The sequence below is a fragment of the Mesoplodon densirostris genome, chromosome 16, assembly GCF_025265405.1.
Source record: "Mesoplodon densirostris isolate mMesDen1 chromosome 16, mMesDen1 primary haplotype, whole genome shotgun sequence".
In the NCBI taxonomy this organism is placed as follows: Eukaryota; Metazoa; Chordata; class Mammalia; order Artiodactyla; family Ziphiidae; genus Mesoplodon; species Mesoplodon densirostris.
Window position 1 is genome coordinate 36,702,881 of NC_082676.1, and position 24,124 is coordinate 36,727,004.

The window sequence follows — 24,124 nt, forward strand, 5'->3', positions numbered from 1 at the left end:
GGGTTCAAGTACGCACGGCCCCTTCCCCCTGAGCTGCCCGCGCTCTACCGAGCGCAGGAGGGGGCGGCACCACTAAGATGAGCCCCAAAATGCGAATCCCCCAAAACCTGCCCCCCTCTTAGATTCAGATTATGCCTTTCTCCATTTTCTCAGAAGCAGGTGAAAGAGTAACATTTGTTGCTCTGAGAAGAATCAGGTGACTGAGTCAGATGAGATACTGCTGCTTCCTTGTACCTTCCCTGAACTCTGAAATGTGTCGAGGGCATGACAGAGGGGACAGATCCCAAGTGGAACCTGCTCGCCAGCCCCCATGGCGCTCCTCGGAGTCGCAACTTTGATGGGGTTTTGTCCCGGTGGTTTGCTTGTTTTTAAATGGTTTAATGTGGCGGTTCACACTTAGTGAGGCAGTGACCAATTCAAACACGTGGACGGCTTCCGGGAAGAACCGGGGCGTAGCTTCAGTGCATCTGTGCACGTGGCTGCTCGGCAGAGCATCACCATGTGACCGAAAGACGGAATTCTTGTCCTTTAGGCATGTCCGCAGGCTTCTCTCCTTGTTCATAAATTTTAAAAAGATAGTATGTGATAAGAGACCCAAAAATTTTAACTTAAGCCTTCAGCCTCTTCACCTTGTACGAGCAAAGGATAGCGAGACAATCAGCCTCCACCCCTTGCCCTCTCTGCCCATTTTTCCACTCTGGGATACTGGCCTCAAGGACACGTACAAAGCCTTGAACGTAGTCCCAAGCCAAAGCAGCTGTTGGAGTTGTTTTTAAATGACTCACAGAAAAAGCGTTGCCTTTTAATCCTTCATCTTTTTCTTATACCGGATTAAATGATACGCTCTCCCTGGTCCCACCCCAGGGGTGAAGTCCAGCTTGGATAATGTGAGAGCTTGTTCCACTGGCCGAATACTGTTTGACGCCAGGTGGAGTCAGTAGGAAGCCCTTCCTGCCCCGGGGCTGTGGTACCTGCTGTGAAGTTGCAAGCACAGCAGGTACAGGTAAACGGGAGGCCACACCTGCCTCTGTGTCATCACCGGCCTCAACTCGGCAGCTATTTATCAGAATGACGTCTTTGTGCAGCCCTAAGTTTTGTTCCAGGTGTGGGTTTGATGTCATTGGTGTGGCTTCTCCCTGCAGGTAACATCACCACCCGGATCCGAGCCTCAGAGACCGGGTCCGATGAAGCAATCAAGTCCATCCTGGAACAAGCCAAAAGGGAGCTGCAAGTACAGAAAACCGGTACGGAGTCCAAGTCTTCGACCACTGTCTTCCACACTTAGTTGAAAGAATTGTCATGAGCGTTCTGGTCAGCAGTAATTAACTTTGTTAAAAAAAAAACAGAATGTATGTTTTCAAGCCTTTAGGCAAGCAAAGAGGGGAGCAGGTCTGTGTGATGTCTATTTTGCTAATAGTTACCATTCTAGGTCATTCCCTAGCATTGACTCAAGAATGTACCCCTGGCCTAGAATCTCCGTGACTTAAATTAGCAAGTAGTTTGCATCAGATTCCCTTTTTTTTTTTGCGGTACGCGGGCCTCTTACTGTTGTGGCCACTCCCATTGCGGAGCACAGGCTCCGGATGCGCAGGCTCAGCGGCCATGGCTCACGGGCCCAGCCGCTCCGCAGCAGGTAGGATCTTCCCGGACCGGGGCACGAACCCACGTCCCCTGCATCAGCAGGCGGACTCTCAACCACTGCGCCACCAGGGAAGCCCCCAGATTCCCTTTTTTAAATGCAACACAGGCTTTTGCTACTTGGGTATATACTTGACCACAGCTGCTTTATGGAACAGACGTTGCCAGGGGGGAGCAGGAAGTGTTAAAGGGTGGATGTCCCCACCTCTGCAGTCAGCCGGCTTCAGGAATTGGCCCTCAGAGCTCCCTGGGAGCTGCCTTGTATAAGAGAACACCCACATTTCAGCTTTTCTGCGGCTGAGCTTTGATTGAGAGGCGCGCCAGGCTGTAGGTTCAGCTCAGACTTTCCGGCGGAGAGGAGACCTGAGTGCTCGACCCGGGGCTCAACACAGACTCACCCCTGCCCTGTGCCCACGAAGCCCCTGCTCCGTGGAGTCCTTCTACCACAGACGTGGCCGCAAGGCCCCACCAGGCCTGGCTGCAGGCAGCTGTGACCGCTTAGCACTTGCCACCACCTGGTCACTCCCCTGGGTTCCTGAGCTAGGGCCTGCCCACTGCCCCCCACCACTGGCCCTCCCCCTCCCCCTTGGTGGCCGCACCGTAGTCACCCACCTGGAAGGGGATCTGAGCTAACAAAACCACTGGAATTTTGGGATATAGCACATGAGAACGTTAAGTTTAAAGTCATCCCAGAAAGAGAGTCACAGAGCATTTGCACAGGTACCCCCCCTGCCCCGCCCCCCATCACACTCGTGATCATAACTTACCCCTTCAGCTGGTGTGTCGCGGAGGCCATGTGGTCATACAGCAGGCGCGTTGGCCCCTCTGTCACTGCTCAGACAGGGTGCGTGAACGTTTCACGACGGGGGAAACGTTGGAAAAACAGAGCCGTGAGGTTCTCCCCAGTAACCTGCATGCGGTGGCAGGTCGGGTCAGGATGAAGTGGAGTGAAAAAGCACAGGGCGGTGCCGCCACCGTCTCACCTCTGTGTTTGCTCCGCAGCAGAGCCAGCCCAGCCTTCCTCGGCGTCCAGCAGTGGGAACTCCGACGACGCCATCCGCTCCATCCTGCAGCAGGCCCGCCGCGAGATGGAGGCCCAGCAGGCCGCCCTCGACCCCGCCTTAAAGCCAGCGCCGCTGTCCCAGACAGACATCGCCATCCTGACCCCCAAGCTAATGCCCCCCTCGCCCATGTCGTCGGTATCTGGTTACTCTCCATTAGCCGTCTCCCTGAAGAAGCCCCCCTCGGCTCCCGACTCCAGCGCCCCTGCTCTGCCCAACCCCCCGGCCCTGAAGAAGGAGTCCCAGGATGTGCCCGGGCCAGACCTCCCGGGGGTGGCCGACTCCGCACAGGGGGTCCTCAGACACGTGAAGAGCGAGCTGGGCCGCAGCGGCGTGTGGAAAGACCACTGGTGGAGCGCCGTCCAGCCCGAGAGGAAGAGCAGCGCTCCCCACGAAGACCCCAAGGCTGAAGAAGCCAGCGGCGGGAAAGAAAAAGGCGGCGGTGGCAGTGGCGGGCAGACGCGGGCTGAGCGCAGCCAGCTCCAGGGCCCCTCCTCATCAGAGTACTGGAAGGACTGGCCCAGCGCCGAGTCGCCGTACTCCCAGAGCTCAGAGCTGAGCCTCACCGGAGCCAGCCGCAGCGAGACACCCCAGAACAGCCCTCTGCCCTCCTCCCCCATCGTGCCCCTGTCGAAGCCCACCAAGCCCTCGGTCCCTCCGCTGACTCCCGAGCAGTACGAGATCTACATGTACCAGGAGGTGGACACCATCGAGCTCACCCGGCAGGTGAAGGAGAAGCTGGCCAAGAACGGCATCTGTCAGAGGATCTTCGGGGAGAAGGTAAGGGACTCGATTTGGGAGCCTGGGTCTTCCCATTTCCCTTCACTGCTTAGGACTGCGTATCTGTCTGGACGATGTGGCCGTCACCCGCTTAGTTAACCAAAGAGCATCGTGGCTCGTCCACTCCCAAACTTCCGGGGAGGCTGGCCAGTGAACGCTCCATTTGCAGCATCCCCGTTGGGGGCCAGGTTCTGGGTAAGGCCCTCTCACCCTCTGCGGTCCTTTAGATCTCTTGTCACACTGTGAGGGGGTGGCAAAGTCGCCATTTGACAGATGAGGAAACCGAGGCTCAGGGAAGTTAACTGTGTGCCCCAAGCTAGCAGGTGACTGAATCGAGTTCTGTCCCCCCAGCCAAGTGGAGCCCAGAGGCGCCTCTGCAGGCTGTTTTGGCCAAAAGGATCTGATGTGATCACAGAGAGAGACGAACAACATGCAGAGAACCAGAAGGCACTCGATAGAAACAGCAATGTAAAGCATAGTTGTACCTCTCTCATAATTCAGAACGTGCTTGGGGCGCCAGAGGGGTGAAGCAACCTGCCCAGGGATGCACAGCTAGAGGTGGCACGGTCAGAGCTGCACAGACCCCAGGCTGTGCCCAGGACTGGCCCCGAAGACCCTTGTTTCCACATCGGCCTTCCCTGGCTCATGAAAGGCCATGGTTTGTGGATGAGCTACCAGACCCCTTCTGTTCTTGGCACTTCCTGGTCACTGAGATTCTGGATAATGGGGATTTACCAGGCCTGCAAATATAAGATAAACATAATACCCCGGGATAGTCTTAGATTAAACAATGAATTGCTGAGCATAATGAGAAGCGCTCCAGTCCCCTAAAAGACAGCCTCCCCGGGACTTCCCTGGTGGCGCAGTGGTTGAGATTCCGCCTGCCAGTGCAGGGGACGCAGGTTCGAGCCCTGGTCCGGGAAGATCCCACATGCCGCGGGGCAGCTAAGCCCGTGTGCCACAACTGCTGAACCTGCGCTCTAGGGCCCGCAAGACACAACTACTGAAGCCTCCGCGCCTAGAGCCCGCCCACACTCCACAACAAGAGAAGCCGCCGCAATGAGAAGCCAGCGCACCGCAACGAAGAGTAGCCCCCGCTCACCGCAACTAGAGAAAGCCCTCGTGCAGCAACGAAGACCCAATGCAGCAAAAAAAAAAAAAAAAAGACAGCTTCCCCAAGGGCCACGTGGCTGGGTCAGCAGCAGCCTGCCCCGCGACCCCCTACCCGCCTTACCAGGTCCTGCCTTGAGTTCAGTGTTTGCAATGTACTGTGCTATGAATCCTTGAAATACGGTTGTGAGCTCTTTGTCCCGACTTTGCAAAAGGTGATGGGGTGAATAGAAATGAGGATGAGAATTTAAAGTCCCTTGAAATTTCTAGTTCAGCGTTGTAAAAATATCATTTGAGAACATTTAAATAGACATTTGTGCTCATGCCTTAAATTTAGCAGAGACTTAATAGCATTGAACTTGTTTGGCCCATGAGTGCAGTTTATTCTGGAACTTGAGAACTTTTCAAAGAGTGATCGGATGCAGCCCCTAAATATCTCTGGGCTGCATCTGTGTCCTGTGGGGGGTGTTTGTGCCCATACATATGTATGGCCATATGTGAGCGTAACAAAGTCGGGTATGTACGTGCAACTTGTCGATCGTCTACAGTGAGCTTCACTCCCAGGCTGGCTCCTCAGTTGCCACCAGCTCACCTCTGGGCCCCTACCATCGAGCAGGATGTGATCAGAGAGAGCAGACCTTTCTAAATGCCAGGCTGGCCCGGCTCCAGCAAAGGAGACGGGCGCCCGCGTCCCACCAGCATCCGTTGCTCCTGCTCTAAAGGGGTCCTTGGCCCCCAGCACCTCGGCCTTTGCTGGCGCCACCAGGCAAAGAGCAACGTGGTTTCAGTGCTTCCTCCCCAGGTTGTCAGGACGACAACCCTGCAGGCTTGGCAGGATCGAGACCCTGGGGGGAAGCCCTCCCCTCCGTTTGCCCACCCTCCTCTCCCTGGGAGCTGAAAGCTGGGACTATGACTATGGCTCCCCGTGCCAGGGCATCAACCCACTGGTGACCTTGAAAAGCTTATCCCCCACCCCAGGCTGTTGCCACCCACCCCCAGGGGTTGGTTCTGTGCTCGGCCCCAGGATTGCCCCCTGTGTGCCATCCATCCCGGCCACGCCTCCACACGGCCATGCGTGTATCACTAACACATTCTGGGGCCTCACACCAAATCCGAGGTGCTGATGCTGTGTGTCTTTGGTCACCATTCCAGGTGCTGGGCCTGTCCCAGGGCAGTGTCAGCGACATGCTGTCCCGGCCGAAGCCATGGAGCAAGCTGACCCAAAAAGGCCGCGAACCCTTCATCCGGATGCAGCTCTGGCTGAACGGCGAGCTGGGCCAGGGCGTCCTGCCTGTCCAAGGACAGCAGCAAGGGCCAGGTAAGGGCAGCCCCGCCCTGGGCTGCCGCAGGTGGTGGGGGAGGGGAGCCTGTGCGGGGAGACCACCAGCCACGCTGTCAGCTGCTGCCTGAGAACCGCCCCCCTTCCTCCACCACCTGTTGCCATGGGACTGACTCAGTTTTTAGGAGAGAGAAGATTGTGCCTAGCTAATTTTATAAGCAGCAGAAAATGAGTTACCAATTAGGAAAATGCTGTTTATACATAAATATAGGTAAAAGTCAAGTAGCTAAATCAGGGAATCAGGAAAGGAAATCAGCCAAAGGAACAGAATGAAAGATCTCATGGGTGACGGCTTCCGCTTGCTCTCCAGCCAGTGGCCCAGCTTTCTACCGGCAGCGCTTTGCCTGCCAGCATGGACACCCAACCCCCGCCCCGTTCTGGCCCTCCCCGTAAGGAGTGGGTACCCTCCCTTGGGCCTTTGGGGCCCTTATTGCTGTGCCCCCTCTGCTGTGCTCCAGGTATTAGGAAGCTGTAACCCCCGCAAGTTTGTTTCCTCGTTTAACTGTACCCACTTCTCTCGTTTAGTCCTGCACTCCATGACGTCACTCCAGGACCCCCTGCAGCAGGGCTGCGTGAGCTCAGGTAACTAGCCATGTCTGGTGTTTTGAATGAAACATTTCCCTGCCTTTTGTGCTTTCCTCTGGTCTGTACTGGGGAGACTTAAAGGATCCCTCGTTCTGGATCCGGTGAGCTGAAAACATGGTACCCTCTAGGCAAACTGGATTCGTCGAGGTCATGGTTTCTAATGGAGAAGGAGAGAGTCGACGGCCGAGTGCAGGTTCCTCCAGCGTTTTCTTGTTCCTCACCGCGCTCTTTCATCAGTCCGTCGGCTCCTAGGTGTGAGGCCCTGTGTTTGGGGCTGGAGGCTGGGGTGCGAGTCAGAGACGGATTCTGTGCTCAGGGGGCTTCCAGTCTCATAGCAGGGGACAGGGGACAAGGAACGGGCATTGCAGTTCAGGGCATGACACTCAGGAGAGTGGGACTGAGCTTGGGGTCCAGCCTGGGAGCAGGTGGTGGAGGGCCTGGAGCCCGGGCCCAGGAGCTGGGGCTGCTTCCGGGTGGCATCTGAGAGCCCCGAGGCCTGGTCTTTGAGGTCACATCTCCGCCACGCGGACTCCTGGACACGGCAGCCCGGGCTGGCCCACATCCCTGATTCCTGGACCCCCTCCTTGTCCTTCCTGTGTGCCAGACTTTTCCCACCCGGCTCTCAGGAACAGCCAGCATCATGAGCTGTTCCTCTTTTTTTCTTTCTTTATTTTTCTAAACATGTTGATTAGTCTCCATATCCCATTGATTCATTGAAAACACAAACAAAGCTAAGTGAGGAGCGTGGAGCCCGCCAGCCTGCTGGAAGTTTTACGAGGGAAAACACGTGTCGTGAGGGGAACAGCTGGGTGGCAGCGGCCGCCACGGCTTCGAAACTCCAAACCCGCACACAGATGCAACCAGAGTGTGCTGGGTGCAGCTAAGTTCCCGGCTGACATTTTCTTGTGTTTTGGGTGTTCCATCTTGAGGGGTGGAAGGCTGTATCTAACCCAAGCTCTTGGTTTTCTTGGCTGGACCTCTAAATGGAGTGGCTGGCCCTCTAAGAAGGATCAGGTGTACCTCCTTCTCCCTGCCTTTCTGCGTTGGCCAGTTTCCTTAGCAAGTACTGGAGAACTTACACAGCACTGGCGCCCATTCAAAACACATTAGAGAAAATAATGGACACGGTTGTTTGTGCTAGAGTTTTGTGGACGTTTGCATGGAAAATTCTCCTTGCCTCTTGCTCTAATGGAAAGCTGGCCCCCTGTTAACTCTCCGAGTATCTGCTGCCCCATCAGAGTCAGGACCCAACTTGGCAGAATGTGACTAACGGTTTTTAGATCAAAACCCCTTGTTCCTAAATAAAATAAGAAATCGCCTGCAGTCCCAGGTTGGTTGTGATGGATGCCAAAACCTTCCCTGTGTCGGAACAAATCCTTAAAGAATGGCTTTTTACTTTTTATTTAGCAAGCACTCGCTGCCGTGCTGCAACATTCCTATGACAGCCATGTTTCCAACCTGGGAACAACTCACAGGGCTCCTCAGAGGGAAGTAAGTGATATTTGTAAGAGATCAAATTACTTTATAAAATAAGGAGATTTAAACTCTTGGGGAGCCTGCAGATTGAAGGAGGTAGGGAGGCAGGAGGCAGTGAGCCCCTGGGTACAAGTGAGCACTGTAGAAGTTTCCCCTGCTTTCTGTGAAGAGGCCCAGGCAGGCCTCTCTGTGTCATCTCTGCAAGACGGGAGGTGGATGGCAGACCTCTCACTTGACGTGCCTGTTGTGAGTCAGCAGTTGGGAAGCCATCAGTAGAAATAATAATTATGGTGATTGTGGAGAAAGGTGGAAAACTTATTTCTTACATTCTAGGAAAATAGAATTTTTTTTTTAAGCATGATGGTAGCTAAGCGAAAATGTTTCTCTGGATCAGGAAAGACTAGAAAGTGCTTGTCAGAATGAAAAGACAGATGATCATATAGTGGCAAGATTGTGGGTGGTAGTTTTCCTTGTTTGAAATTTCGTTACTATCAGCGTTATCCTTTCAGGAGTGTTTCTAAAAATTAATGTAGCCGTGCCTTTCGGTATGTGGAATTTAGATTTGAAAAACAGAATTCTCTTATAATGATGAGTATTGGTAAATCAGTGGGATGAATGACTATTGGAGACGTCAGGATCTTTGACAGCCTAAAAAATCAGTGTCTGGACTTCCCTGGCGGTCCAGTGGTTAAGACTCCGCGCTTCCAACGCGGGGGGCGCGGGCGGGGAACTAGGATCCCGCATGCCGCGCAGTGTGGCCCAAAAAAAAAAAAAAACAGTGTCTCGGAGGAAGCATTCAGCATTGCTCCCTGAAAGGCAGGGAGTAACGCCTCTGGCCTAGGATTTCTAGGATTCTGATTCCCTGCTCTCGCTGTGGCTACCATGGAATCCTTCCAAGAGGCCCCCAGACCCAGAAAGATGCTCTGTCCTTGGTGGTGGCTCCATGAGGCCTCTGCCCAAGGCAGCTCACCGTGGTGGCAGCAGATGGCTGCAGGAAGGTAATTCTGACCCTGGGTTGGTCTATTCCTAAATATTGGTGAGAAACACTCAGTGTCTGAGAATCCAGGCTGCCGAACTGGCCCGGCCATTGGTTCAGCCTCCCAAGTGTGGAAGGACTTTGGAAGACCCGCCTTCTGTCCACAGCCTCAGTCTGAGCAGAGATCTTCTGGGTCTAATGCAGGGCTCTGTGCTTAGTTACCATGGCGACGAGGTGCCCCGGGGGTGGAGGGCCTCACTCAACTGAACAGCAAACTGCTGACACGGGACTCTGTTTTCCTCCTAAGAATTCCTGTCTGCCTCTTTCTGCCCAGCCCTGTTGCCCTCAGCATCTCCATTTTCCTTAATGATTTCTGTGTCAAACTTGCCGATCAGGTTTATGATAAAGGAGAGAGAAACTGAAGTTTCCAGTGTATCATCACTTTTTCCTCCTGCTGGTTGTAACCATTTCTGAATGTTCCTTTGATGATTCGAGACTTGGGGTGATGGCCTTGGACACTGAGGAGAGTTGATGCCACTTTCAGCCAGTGACCTGCGCTATTGAGGCCTTGGTGAGGAGAACGGAGGGTTCCATGCCAATCATATGAGTAACTTAAAAAAAACAAAAACAGTTTTTAAAGGACAGAACTTCAAATCAATTACCTGTTCCTATATTTCCTGGTAGTCTAGTTTCACATTTTTTTACATATAAATTTATTTATTTTTGGCTGCGTTGGGTCTTGGTTGCTGCGCGCGGGCTTTCTCTACTTGCGGCGAGCTCTTTGTTGTGGTGCGAGGGCTTCTCATTGCGGTGGCTTCTCTTGTTGCGGAGCGCGGGCTCTAGGCACACGGGCTTACTTGCTCCGCAGCATGTGCGACCTTCCCAGACCAGGGCTCGAACCCGTGTCCTCTGCATTGGCAGGCGGATTCTTAACCACCATGCCACCAGGGAAGTCCCTCTATACACATGTTTCTGTGGGCTTCTTTCAAAGTCCCCAGTGTCTTGGGTTGTCGTTAATCTAATATGGCAAGACAGAGGTGCAGGTATTCCTTTGGGATTGGTTCTCCGAGTCTCCCGTTTGTCTCCCATCCCAGCTATCATGCATCAGCTACCCTCGCCCTGCGTAGCAATAATAGTGCTCAGGAGAAGCAAAGGAAGCGCTCAGAGAAGGAGAAAGGAGGGACCAAGTAAGGCTTGTTTTCTCTGAGTGTGGCCTGTGGTCATTGCTTATCAGTTAGGAGGGTGTTTTTTTTTTTTTTTTAATTTCTTTATTTAATTTATTTTAGGCTGCGTTGGGTCTTCGTTGCTGTGCACAGGCTTTCTCTAGTTGTGGTGAGCGGGGGTTATTCTTTGTTGCGGTACACAGGCTTCTCACTGTGGTGGCTTCTCTTGCTGTGGAGCATGGGATCTAGGCATGCAGGCTTCAGTAGTTGTGTCTCATGGGCTCTAGAGTGCAGGCTAAGCAGTTGTGGCTCACGGATTTAGTTGCTCTGCGGCATGTGGGATCTTCCCAGACCAGGGCTCGAACCTGTGTGCCCTGCATTAGCAGGCAGATTCTCAACCACTGCGCCACTAAGGAAGCCCCAGGAGGGTGTTTTTTTTTAAAGAAGAAAACCTTGAGATGTAATGAAGGTGTACATGTGTGTATCCGTGTAGGTAGTACATAGGTACCTAGTTAGATATGATCTACAATTGGATTGTTTTTTCTTTTTCATTCCTTAAAGCTCATTTCATATTCATGGTTCCTTGGTGTGATTAATCTTTTTGCCCCAAGGGAAAGGAGACATGAGACAACTCCAAAGCGGGGAGAAAGAAAGAGGAAGGAACAGATTTTTCTAAATGCAACTCGGTCACTCATCACCTTATGGAGAACTGACAGGAGTCGCCCATGCGCTCAGCTTGGTAACTTTTTACTCTGGGAGCACTTCGTTACTGTAGCTCACAAGCTTCCACGCCCAGATGGATTATTGCAAGCCGTACCGACGAAAGGATGGCCCAGTCTCCTTGGATTAATGATAATATACCCAGCTTTTTCCCAGCGTGTCAGGCAGGAACTGCGGGTTCCGGAATCTTCTCCGGCCGTGGAGGATTCCATGGCTCCTCGTCACTGTTCTCACTCAGCCGACCACCAGTTCCCTCTTGAGAAGATAGCAGCTGCGTCCCTCTCTAACGTGGGTGGTCCCACATGTGCCCCTTCCCTGACATGAGCACCACGGAGCTGTATGCTGCACGTGGCCTTACACAGCCGGAGAGTCCCAGGGCCACAGCTCCCGGTTAGGGACAGGCCAACCTTCCTTTTTAATACACATAATGGCTCTTGCTCGGTGCCCATGAAATGACCAGGAGAACACGTCCACGGTTTTAGTGCTTTAAACTCAGCTTCCTTGAATAAGCAATCAGTTCCTCAGTTTTGGTGACTAAGTCAGGGTGGGGCATTTGGACAGCACATTAATAAGAAGAGGAAGGGCTAGTCGAACCCCCAGAGAATTCCATGGCACCATCTAAAGCAGGCAAAACTCTTTGTCCAGTGCCCTAGACTAGAACTGAGTTGATTTTTTTTTCCTTTCTTTTTTTTCCTTCTCTTTCATGGAAATACATCAGTGAAAGTAACTATTGGTGCTCTCTGAAAAGAACTCTTCTAACCCTCATTTTGAATAGCTGAAAAGATTTGTATATACATAACCAATTTATACATGGCCGTAGGCAACAGCTCAAAAACAAAAGAGAATTCTGGAAAGCCACGTGTGAGCTAGGAAGTGACCCCTCCTGAGCAGGTGGCCACTCTGTGCATCATTAGTCCTGGGGCTCAGCCTCTGCCCCCGGCTCACCGGCCGTGAACTTGGCGGCCGGTAGAACTAAGTGCCCATTCATTTCTCTCTTTCTTGGTTGTGCCCTGCGTGACGGCATTTCAGTGTTACCAAGAGTGCCACGATAAAGGAATTGTCTATCCTAAGATCAGAAAAGTCAGGTTTCTGGAATCAGAAGCAACCTACCTTACCGTTTGTCTGTCATCTGGTACATGTGGGCTCAGGCCAGTGGGGAGGCCCGTGGTGCTGAGGGCGCCCCAGGAGGTGGCTGGGCCGTGAAGGGCGAAGGGGTCAGGGCGGAGAACATTCCAGGTGGAGAGCTCTGCGGGTGCAAACGTTCATTGATGGCTGAGGACGGGACATGTGCGGAACCTTTGAAAAAAAGTGAAAATAGTAGAAGCCCTGACTTTAGAGGCCTTCTGTTTTTCTTATAAAATAACAGGAGGAAAGTGAATTACGGAGGAATTTTGTCTTTTCTTTATGTAGAATAGGGTTCCTGTTGCCGCCTTAAGGCTCGTATGATAAGAAAAGAAGTATGGAGATCAGGACAGAAGGGGGGCTCCTTGGCTCCTTTGAGGTGACCTCCATCACCTGCCCCCGTGGCGGCACTGGGCCCCAGGATGCCCAGCCTGCCGCCCCGTGGGCGGCTCTTTATTGAGAGGAGGTGGGCTTCCAGAGCGTGGAGAGGCAGGCTGAGGCTCAGCGCACCCAAGAGTGGCCTCGGAGGGCAGGGCGGGAGGGCAAGGCTGTAGGGAGGGAGGACAGCTTCTCATGAGCTCCCTGGAAGCTGCGCTGCCCTGTGTTACCTCCGTGCCTGTGCTGCCTTTGCAGCTCTCCTAGCGGTTCTGGGCATTTGTGGGATTCCTTGTGGCGCCTGAGCACGACCCTGAAACTACCTCGCTGCAACATTAACCAGGAAGGCAGAGGGAGCACGGAGAGGCCCTTCCACTCCTGGGACGCCATGGGGGGTGGACGGGAGCCGGTGAGGGTGGTGGTGGAGCCGAGCCGGCCCGGCCTGCCCTCCCTTAGAGCACACTGCACCTGCAGGCCCCGCACAGGCATCCCTGGAGCAGCAGCCACTGAGCCAGCCAGCCCACTCGATGTTTTCGTCTCAAAGCAGCAAATGCTGTCACCACGATCACTGGGAAAGGCTGCTTCTCACAAATCAGCCCCCAAGCAAGGGTCTCTGTTCCTTGAGTGGGATTTGTCACTGGGTCTCTCCAAAAAACGACGAGAGAATCAGAGTAAACCAGAGCAAGAGACTTTTATTTTTAATTATGGTTTGTGGGTTTTGGGGTTGTTGGGTTTTTTTTGAATAAGTAAAGTGCATCATGGCTACAAAATGTGGGATTTAAAAGAGCTTACACCCTTTTTCAAAAATAAGTCGCCCTCCTCCCTCATCCCCAGGCCCCCAGGTGCTCTCCCCCAAGGCCCTCCTGTTCATTTCCTTCAGAGAGTCTCTGCATCTAGATGTTTGTTGCACCCAGAAGGGAGCACGCAGTGCTCAAGGTGTGCTTTGCTTTTCTCACCTGGCAGTAGTCTGTAGAGACTGCCCTAGGCTGGGACATAAAGAATTTCCTCCTCTGTTCACTGCTGTAGGGAATTCCTGTATCTGGACATACCATACTTTATTTAACCAATCACTAGTGAGAGATATTTAGATTGATTTTTTTTTTTTTTTTTTTGGCGATACGCGGGCCTCTCACTGTTGTGGCCTCTCCCGTTGCGGAGCACAGGCTCCGGACGCGCAGGCTCAGCGGCCATGGCTCACGGGCCCAGCCGCTCCGCAGCATGTGGGATCTTCCCAGACCGGGGCACGAACCCATGTCCCCTGCATTGGCAGGCGGACTCTCAACCACTACGCCACCAGGGAAGCCCCCTAGATTGATTTTTTTTTTTTTTCGGTACGCGGGCCTCCCACTGTTGTGGCCTCTCCCGTTGTGGAGCACAGGCTCCAGACACACAGGCTCAGCGGCCATGGCTCACGGGCCCAGCCACTCCATGGCACGTGGGATCTTCATGGACCGGGGCACGAACCCATGTCCCCTGCATCGGCAGGCGGACCCCCAACCACTGCGCCACCAGGGAAGCCCCCCTAGATTGATTTTTAACAGCAGAACCTAAGAAACGATCCTGCAGCGAGCAGCCTTGAGCACGTGTGAGCAGCAGCAGGGCGCGGTGGCTCAGAGCCGACTGCAGAGGGCTCGTCTCATCTCGGCCACTGAGCACCTGTGTGGCCTTGGGCAAGTGACTCGACCTCTCTGTGTCTCCGTTTCTTCTTTAAAATAGGAAAAATAAAGTACCTATCTCCTAGACCTTCAGGAGTTTTAAATGAGTTCACATATAAAAGCCTCCAGAGCAGTGGCTCGCACGGAGGAAGTGCTAGTTGAGTGTTTGCTTTCCTACTGCTGCCCTTGAAACCACTGCCATTATGTCATTTCGTGCACACACAGATAGCTATAGAACAATGTACGTGCACACATGAAATGTCAGGCTCCTGGCTTTAAAGCAGGAAACGGGTCCAGCACTCACTCCTTGGGCGGAGACTGTCAAGTGAGAGCCTGGCTGGGTGGCAGCCGGCACAAAGGGTCAGTTGCAGGATGACCTGCATGCAGCTCTCCAGATTCCTGGCTTCCCTGAAATGCTGTCCATCTTTGAAAATTGTCTGTCCACCTGCCATTCCATGAAGTTCACCCAATATCTTGAGCTTCAAGAGTAAGACTACAGGTCATCGCTCAGGCCATTTGGGGCAAACTAGTGCAGAGCCAGGCCATCTCGTCTGGATACATGGGTGACTGTGGGCACAGGTGAGCGGCAGCGCCATCCCGCTCAGCTTCTCTTGGTTGCTTGGCCTGGACCCTCAGTGCTGGCACGCCCTAACTGCCCGTTAGGAGAAGGCCCCGGCAGGCCTTTGTCACGGGCCTCTGGACACGTCTCCTTTCTCTTCCCCTTAGACTTTCTTTGGAGAAGGGAATTTGCAGTACATTGGGCATTCAGTACAAGAGGCAAAAGTAGGTCACAGGTGCAAATGAGGACTTCAGTTTTCAATGGTTTGCTTCCAGGGAAGGATGAAGAAGCTTAAATGCTTAAAAATCCTCAGGTAATTTTTAAAAGGCGGTAAGAGTACAATGAAGAAACTCATATATTTGCACCTTTTATGTGCCAAGCGCAGCTCTAATACCTTTGATCCCCAAGTGGATTAAAGTGGAAATGATTTATAAATAAATTTATTAAAAAATAATAATAATAAAATAAAATCAGATCCAAGATGAACACTTAACAGAAAATCAGATGCCTCAGTTACCCCGAGAGGCACGCCCTTGTGTTCAGGCTGGGAGCTGGGCAGAAGGGAAGGGAACCCAGCAACAAATCAGTGGCATAGTCAGAGCCCGGTTTATGAAGTTTTGCAACAGAAAGTGTATGACCCATCTGGCCTGTGATGCGGGTCCATGCTGCTTTGAAACCCCTTCCAGGCTAGATCCAAGGAAGATATGCACAGTGGCCCAGGGTTCTTGCCCGTGCAAGGACAGCCCCGCCCTTCAGCTTCATGCCCTCTCCCTGCTAGTGGCCCTCAGCCAGCCTAGGACCTGGGGCCCAGCCCCCTGCTGACTGGTCCCTGGGCCAGGGTCATGCTCAGGAGTGAGAAAGGGGGTCCCAGAGAGAACGAAGCAAGCCAGGCGGCTTCCGTCACCGGCTTCATCTTGATTTTGTGTTTTGTTCTTCCCTTTGGAACTGGATTCCTAAATATAGCCCGAGTCTGAATTGGCAGATGTTGGGTTTGTCCTTTACAAGAGGGCCAAAATTAGTCTGTCATTTGGCACCTAAATAAAGCAGCCAAACTGCCTTTGTACCAACTTTGCAATGAGGAGGGACTGAAGTTGCCGCATTTCTCTCGACAAGGAAACTTTCTCGGAAGCTGGAGCATCACCTCTGAAGCCAAGAGGCTGAGTCCAGAGGGACGTGCCTTCCTCCCGGCTAGACCCTCTCGTCTCTGAGTTACAGTCAGTTTGTTCCATGTAGTTTAAATACCTCATGAGATTGGAAGAGGAGGATCAATACCCCACAGAAATAGCACTTGGAGAGAACAGCAGTGGTGACTTTGATTTGGGGAGGAAAAGAGCAATCTGTCCAGAGTGCCTGGAGCTGGGTGAGCAGAGGGGCTCCCCAGGGGCAGCAGAAAGATGTTATAATCAATTACCACATCCTAACACTGATGTATGATAATTACTGAGTGTTTCTCCTGAGATAGCGCAGCATTTGGCTGGGATGCAGTTCTTTCATGGTCCACTGCCTGATTAATATGCAAATAATAGGCTGATTGCATGATGAATGCAGAAAATGAGTTCGCTGATAACGTGAGCACTGGAGCGGGAAGATGATAAATTACTTTTACTGACTGTCGTACATTAAGTACCCTTTCTCAACAATTTCATCACAAATTAAGTAAAGCAGTATGGAGAGATTAGGAGGATGTGTAAAATAATGTACCTTAATAGCTTTTCTTTCTTTTTTTTTTATAAATTTATTTTATTTATTTGGTTTTGGCTGTGTTGGGTCTTCGTTGCTGTGCGCGGGCTTTCTCTAGTTGTGGGGAGCGGGGGCTACTCTTCATCGCGGTGCGCGGGCTTCTCATTGCGGTGGCTTCTCTTGGTGCGGAGCACGGGCTCTAGGTGCGCGGGCTTCAGTAGTTGTGGCGAGCGGGCTCTAAAGCGCAGGCTCAGTAGTCACGGTGCACGGGCTTAGTTGCTCTGTGGCATGTGGGGTCTTCCCAGACCAGGGCTCAAACCCCTGTCCCCTGCATTGGCAGGCAGATTCTTAACCACTGCGCCACCGGGGAAGTCCCCTTAATAGGTTTTTCTAATACCATCACATACAACGAACATGTCCCTTGGTTCTGCTCAGCACGGCCTGGGGCCCGTGTAGGGCCAGATCAGTGCACTCAACCTGCGTGTTGTTGGGAAGCCGGGAAGCAGCCCACCACACCAGCTATTCATTCAATCAGCGAAGGATTCTCTAAGGAACATTCCATCACAGGCCAGACATCACCTGCATGCCAGGCTGCCTGGCAGGGTTATTGAGAGGGGACAGGCTGCTCTTGGGGCAAATACTGGAGCCTCTGCGCAGATGGGCACTTGCAAGCCTCCTGTCCACCAGGTGCCTGGAGGGAAGGAAAGTTTCTGAGCTGCAGGCCTAAAAGGCTCAGAAGGAAAACGCTATTCAAAACCGCCTCTTAACTCCTCCAAGCCTTAGAAATCTAGGAAAATGAATGCCACCGTCAGAAGGGCAGTATGAGCTGCCTGCCAGAGAGAATCACTACCGGTGAAGGATGGGCAGGTCTGCCCAAAGCCAGAAAGGAACCCTGGAGGAAGAAAACACATGCACATGGGCACACGCACACGCACACACAGTGCTTAATCTTTGATTACAGCAGAGCAATTTAACTAGAGAGTTTGTTTTTACTCATCTCAGTAATATATATTTAGACTGTTTGTATGACATACATTTTCTCTTAATGCACAGGGACGCATTGATAAGTGTTCATACACACAGCTGGTTCGGTAATAAGGTTATTGAAGGTAATTTGAAAGCATTATTTCTAAATCAGTATGGATCTGTAGAAAAGCTAGGAACAGGGGGAGCACTGTGCTCCTGAGGCCGGCCCAACGGTGTCACCAGTGTGGTCCCCGCAGCCTCGCCAGCCTGGGAGTTCACTACCAAAGTTGAATTGTAACTTAAGGAAGGTTTTTAATTTTTAACATTCCCAAACTCTGCTTTGGACATGCGTATTTCCTTGAGAGCCTGTAAAAGATACACAAGAAAAATCATGGAAGCCTGAGGGGCAGCAAGTTTACAATCCCGAATGCCCGGCAGCGCCCACCCCTCGGGTGAGCGCTCCTGGGCTCAGGACCACGTCACCTGGGCAGCTTCCCCAGGTGCTAAGATCTTTCCCCGCCATGTGCTTTCCTGGTTCGGTTCAGAGAGAAAAGAGGAGGGTGAGAAAGCATCCCAAGAGTGAGGGAAGCGCAGGTGGCACAGGCGGTGCCTGATGGGAGGGGCCCTGTAGACGTGCGAATCACAGCCTCACCCCCTGCACCCCGTGCTATGCCAGGACAGAGGCGACCTGCCAAGGACGGCCCTCCCGCCTCCTCCCTTCCTCGAGCGCCGACTTCCCGCCACGGGTTCGTCGTCCCCTCTGGTGAAACGCAACCAAAATGGAGCTCAGCCTTTTCTCCCCAGAACTGTGAAAGCACCGCCATCCCCATGGTCACCTGAGCCAGGGCCCGGGCAGCTCACCTCGATCCCCCTCTCCCTCTTACACCTGCCCTCCCTCTCTCTCACGCACACACTCACACGCACACACACTCACATGCACGCTCACACTCACACAGTTTCTGTTTCCTAAACCTCTAGAACCGTCCCTCCAGATCGCATGTCGGGCTAGGGCCCTCCCCTCCTTCAGCCCCTTCCCTGGGGTTAAAGTCCCACCTTCTCAGTGTGTGACCCTGCCCCCGCCACCCCGCCACCTCTGTCTTTCTTGTTCCCTCCTCCCCAGCCTCAGCTTCAGTGTCACAGTGCTGTGAGCTGCCACCACCCCCTGGACGTCCCCCTCCTAGTCCTCGTCCCAAGGTCTTTGTGATAGCCAGCTGCTTAGTGATGTCTGCCTGGGTCACCGTGCCCCACCTCCTAGCACCCCGCCTGGCACTTAGAAGTTTCCCTTAGTGAATGAAGGGCACAGGCCCTCTCTTCAAGTGGCTTGGAAGTCAGCTCGGGGATGTAAGCTGGCACAAGTTAAATAGAAACCTTGCTTTTATTAAACAGGTTTTTGTTGTTAATACGTAAACTGTTGTGGCTTTTAAGTCACTATAAGGGTTCCTTAGGCAAACTTTTTAAAATGTTCACACACATACACCAGCACCTACTGTCTCCTTTTTACTATTGAAACAAAGAGTGAGTGATGTGGTAGGTTTGCTGGGATTTTCAGTGACTTAAGGCAATGCCCAGGCTGGCTGAGGGCCAAAGACTATTGCCAGCCCGGGGCCAGCGAGGAGGGCAGGCAGGGCCTGGCCGTGGGAGGGGTGGGCGCCAGTGTGTGATGCCGCCTCTTTGGGATCAGGCTTTCCCCGGGCTAGGGGGAGACCCGCCCGGGCCCTTGGGGATGGGGCCCGAGGCCCCCTGTTACCCCCCGACCGGCGTCAGGCGCAGGCCCTTGGAAAGCAGGCTGTTCCGTAGTGGGGCCACTTCACACGCTCCGACATGCCTTAGTGTGTTGTTAGGTTATTTCTGTTCCTTTCTCGGTAACAAGCGTGCAGTGGCGTGGCGGGAAGGGTGTGAAAGGTCCTGCGTGTCTCTGAGACGTCTATGAACGTCTCCACATATTTTCTTTCAAGCCTCTGCTAATCAGTCCAAAGACCACGCATACGCAAAAGCAAAATGCTCCATGTTTCTTTTTGTTTCTTTTTTGTTTGTTTGTTTTGCGGTACACAGGCCTCTCACTGTTGTGGCCTCTCCCGTTGCGGAGCACAGGCTCCGGACGCGCAGGCTCAGCGGCCATGGCTCACGGGCCCAGCCACTCCGCGGCATGTGGGATCTTCGCGGACCGGGGCATGAACCCGTGTCCCCTGCATCGGCAGGTGGACTCTCAACCACTGCGCCACCAGGGAAGCCCAAAATGCTCCATGTTTTGTGGGGTTTTTTGGATTTTTATTGGAGTGTAGTTGAATTACAACGTTGTGTTAGTTTCAGGTGTACAGCAAACTGAATCAGTTATACATATACATATAGCCACTTTTTTTTAGATTCTTTTCCCGTATAGGCCGTTACAGAGTATTGAGTAGAGTTCTCTGTGCTATACAGCAAGTCCTTAGTAGTTACCTACTTTATATATAGCAGTATGTATATGTCAATGCCAATCAAAAACTCCACGTTTTTATGTTGGCCATGCCTAACGGAGATATGTGGCTGGAGAAATAGGATGGGGGTCCTGACGGGCGACGAGCATCTGCTCAGAGACTCGGAGGCAGGGAGCCCCCCTCCGCCCCCCAGGAAAGGTTTGGTGCTCAGAGATGTTAGAGAGACGGTCTGACGTCACCGTGTGGCACTAAAACCCAGGGCAAATTAGGCAGCCGTTCACTTTCGACGCAGAGAAGCTCGTTATTTCTAAAGAGGCCCGGCGGCCATGAACCCTCAGGTGGGGGGGTCTCTTCAGACAGGAACCGCGTGAGCCGTGAGCACGTCCCTGTGTTTCGGCTTGGGTTCTGTGTCCCCGCCACGATCTCCACGTCTGAACTCGGCTGGGAAGCGTCCCGGGCTGGCGGTCATCCTGCGGTGGCCTCTGAAGCTGTCATCACTGTTGAGGCCCCTCAAGCTGGGTAGGGTCCTTCCAGGCCACCAGGGCTCCCACTGGACCGAGGACGCCAGCACCGGGCACTCCAGAACCTTCTCTAGGTCCTTGCATGGCCGTGCTACTCACAGCGCCGAAGCTCCCGTCTCCCCTCGGGCTCCGTCTCTGCCCTCTGCCTCCCTGGGACCCCTCTTCCTCTGCCTTTTGACTTCCTCCCTCCCTCAGTCATGCTTCCATGTGCCAGGCCGTGACCCCACTGCTCCCCCAAACTTCTCTTTCTGTCTCCCATCTTCCATACTTGACAGTCTGTAGAGGCGCTTGGAATTTCCTGGCTTGGCGCGGGCTCAAAGCCTAAACTATGGACATAATGAAAAGCGGTGCATCAGACCAGCCGCCAGTTAAATAATGTTTGGGTTCTTGTCAGAATGTCACAGAGTACCCTGTCATTTTGTTTCAGCAACTTGTCCTTCTGAATGCACAGTTCGCCTTATGGCATGCCAGCAGTAAAAATGTCACTTACAATAATTACTTTTTGGTGAAAATGCTTGCTGACTTCCTACCTTCAAGCTGTTTTTTACACAGTGGGGAGATAATAAGAAATGACTTTATCCTGACTGCTCAAATGAACACTAAATGGAATTTGGGTTATTATTACTGCAGATAGAGGGCTGGGTATGGAAATTTAAACAGTGGATTGGGTAATCTGCAGAGAGATTTGTCTCTGAAAATTATGGCGGGTGTGGATTTTCAGTTGGCTTCTATTGAAAACTTAAGGCAGCTGTTGTTTGCCTGCTGTTTTTGGAATATAATATTTTTCATAATCCTTTTATAGTTCCTGAAAGCTCTGTGTGTTTCAGAGGGCCTTGAGTCACTGTCTGTGCTATCTGTGTCTTACTCACCGGGCTACTCTTCTGCAAGATTCGAAGCCTTCCCCAAAAAATTAATCCACACAGATCCCTTTTTAAATGTAACACCTTACTATTGCCGTCAGAATTGGATAGATGGTCTGTGTAGTTGGGCTCTTAATGCAAACCACGCATTTTTAGTTGCCCCAGTCCCGCAGGCTGCAGACTCCTTGAGAGCAAGGTCTCTGTCGAATTCCTCTTATCCTTGGGGATTTCCCTGGTGGTCCAGTGGTTTAGGACGTGGCCCCTGGTTCAGTTCCTGGTCGGGGAACTAAGATCCCACAAGCCGCAAGGCACAGCCAAAAATAAAATAAAATAAAGCAAAACAAAAAATTTTGTCTTATCCCCACTGCTGAGCAGAGTGTACAACACAGAGCAGGTGCTCTAAAAAAGTTTGCTTGGGCGAGTGAATGAATGAATGAAGGCAGAGGCAGGCTGTTGTGACTCCGCAGTGACTGGCCGGTGGGGGCTTTCCACTCCTGAGCTGGTCAGATCCTCGCTCCACCCAAGTGACCTGGGGGATATGTCACAATGCCCATCGGAGCCTCGGTTTCGTCGCCTGGAGTGCGGGGTTTATATTTCCACCACAGGACCATCGTGAGGATTGAATGAACCAGTGTGTAAATGCCCTTAGCACACGGCTGCATTCAGGCGAGGTTGTAAAGGTGTTTCAGTTCCCTTCCCTCATCCTAGAGGTGGGTTGGCTTTGAGGGCCTCACCATCGCATTTCTGAGGTCTGGACACGTGGATACGTGCCTCAGCACAGTGCCTGGCGCACAGTGAGTGCACAAGAAACATTTGCTTGAGCACTAGCTGCTGTTACAAGAGGTCATAGGATAGGGTTTATTTATTTATTTTATTTATTTATTTTTGGCTATGTTGGGTCTTCATTGCCGCGTGCGGGCTCTCTAGTTGCAGTGAGCGGGGGCTACTCTTCATTGCGGTGCGCGGGCTTCTCATTCATTGCGGTGGCTTCTCTTGTTGCGGAGCATGGGCTCTAGGTGCGCGGGCTTCAGTAGTTGTGGCGCACGGGCTCAGTAGCTGTGGCGCACGGGCCTAGTTGCTCCTCGCACGTGGGATCTTCCCGGACCAGGGATCGAACCCGTGTCCCCTGCATTGGCGGGCGGATTCTTAACCACTGCGCCACCAGGGAAGCCCCAAGAGTAAGGTTTCTTAACATCGTCTTCCCCCTCACCCCAGGATGCTCCTGCTGCAGTGCATCCCCTCTCAGAACGGCACCCCACACACCCCGTAGCCCAGGCCACAACGTGGGACACACCCCCTCTTGCTCAGCCCTCTCCCTACATCCACTCAGCCCCCAGTCCTGTTGACGCGATCTCCTAAATCTCACCTGAACCTACATACTTCTCCCCACCCCACTGCCTGCCCTCCTCAGCCTCCATCCGCTGTCCCCGACGACCTCCCGGCCCCAGCCGTGCTGTCTGCAAGTTCTTTCTCTGTACTGAAGCAACAGTGAACTTGTTTACTTTCTTACTCTTTGACGTTAGGCCTATAATATTTCAAACATGAAATTACAGAATAACCCAGTGAATGCCGATCACCCAACTTTAGCCCTAACTAAAGGGCTAAACTGAATGGGTCATTATTCAATCCTGTTTTGGGGGGGTTTTGGGGGGTTTTTTTTGCGGTACGCGGGCCTCTCACTGTTGTGGCCTCTCCCGTTGCGGAGCACAGGCTCCGGACGCACAGGCTCAGCGGCCATGGCTCACAGGCCCAGCCGCTCCGCGGCATGTGGGATCTTCCCAGACCGGGGCACGAACCCGTGTCCCTTGCATTGGCAGGCAGACTCTCAACCACTGCGCCACCAGGGAAGCCCAATCCTGTATTTTTAAGAAATAAAATGTCAGCCTCTCCCTAGTCTCATTCCGCCTAGAAGTCAGCTACCGTCTGTCCTGAATGTGCACCTTGTCTTTCCTGGACGTGATTTTATACCCTCACTGGGGGTCTAACTGCCACACACAGCACATGGCGCATATGCAGCTTTTCGGCTTGTGCATCAGTGTTGTCATCTGTTTCGTTCTGTGCCTTGCTTTGTGGGCTCACCATTACGCTTTCATGCTGGTCCACGTGACTGTAGTCCTGACCCTCTTGCCGCTGTTTATAGCACGTGGTATATTGTATGAACGTGCCCTGGCTCCCGACTGCCCCAAAATTAAAACAGACACTGTAACCAACTCAAAGGCCCTGCACAACCCAGCCCCTGGGGACCACCTCTCTTTGCCTCATATTCTTGCTACACTCAAATTTTATTGATGACTGAAACCCACCAGGTATCTGGAACAATCTATCTCCCTTCCTTGTCACTGCTACTCCTCCCAACTTAGCTGGCTAATTCCTATTCATGCCTGAAGTCCCCCTGAAATGTCACCCTCCCAGGAGGTCTCTGATCCCCAGGCCACATCAGTGTCCCCACCCACCTGCTGTGTGCTGCGTTCACTGCCGTATTCCCACTGGCCTGACTCAACAGACTTGGGGAATGAGTGAAAGAAGTATGGAATAATGCATCTTTGTTCATTCTTTCTGCTGGCACTTTTGTCCTAAGTAAGTTGATAATGACATATAATTCACATACAGTAAAATTCACTCTGCCCGTATAGAGGCATTCTATGCATTTCAGTAATCAAGATATAGAATAATTCCATCAGCCTCCCAAAATTCCCTCGTGCCCCTTTGTAGGCAACTCCTGCCCTTCACCCTAGCAACACTGATCTGTTTTCTGTCCCTGTAGTTTTACCCTTTCCAGAATATCATCTAAATGGTATCACACAAGATGTAGCTGTTGAGTCTGTCACCAGCATCTCAGTCGTGTGCCAGGAACTATGGAAGAAACAGCAATAAATCATGAGGAGATTTACACTGCGTGCAGGGGAGACCTGTTTTTTTTTTCTTTTGGCCGCGTTGGGTCTTCATTGCTACGCGCAGGCTTTCTCTAGTTGTGGCGAGCTGGGGCTGCTCTTCGTTGTGATGCGTGGGCTTCTCATTGCAGTGGCTTCTCTTTGTTGCAGAGCACGGGCTCTAGGCACATGGGCTTCAGTAGTTGCGGCACGCAGGCTCTAGAGCGTAGGCTCAGTAGTTGTGGCTCACA

At 52.6% G+C, this 24,124-nt stretch overlaps 1 protein-coding gene across 7 annotated transcripts in view; it reads left to right on the top strand.

Annotated features, from left to right (window-relative positions):
• CUX1 (cut like homeobox 1) overlaps nucleotides 1-24,124 on the top strand; it is a 375,507-nt gene that overhangs the window by 307,127 nt on the left and 44,256 nt on the right. For 3 of the 7 annotated variants that reach the window (XM_060078727.1, XM_060078725.1, XM_060078726.1), the window contains exons 17-20: nucleotides 1,143-1,244; nucleotides 2,641-3,479; nucleotides 5,742-5,907; nucleotides 6,454-6,510. The exons of the other annotated variants lie outside the window; for them this stretch is intronic. In XM_060078727.1, coding sequence (XP_059934710.1) covers nucleotides 1,143-1,244; nucleotides 2,641-3,479; nucleotides 5,742-5,907; nucleotides 6,454-6,510 — 1,164 coding nt within the window. The remainder of the gene's footprint in view (nucleotides 1-1,142; nucleotides 1,245-2,640; nucleotides 3,480-5,741; nucleotides 5,908-6,453; nucleotides 6,511-24,124) is intronic. 7 annotated transcript variants of the gene reach the window in all.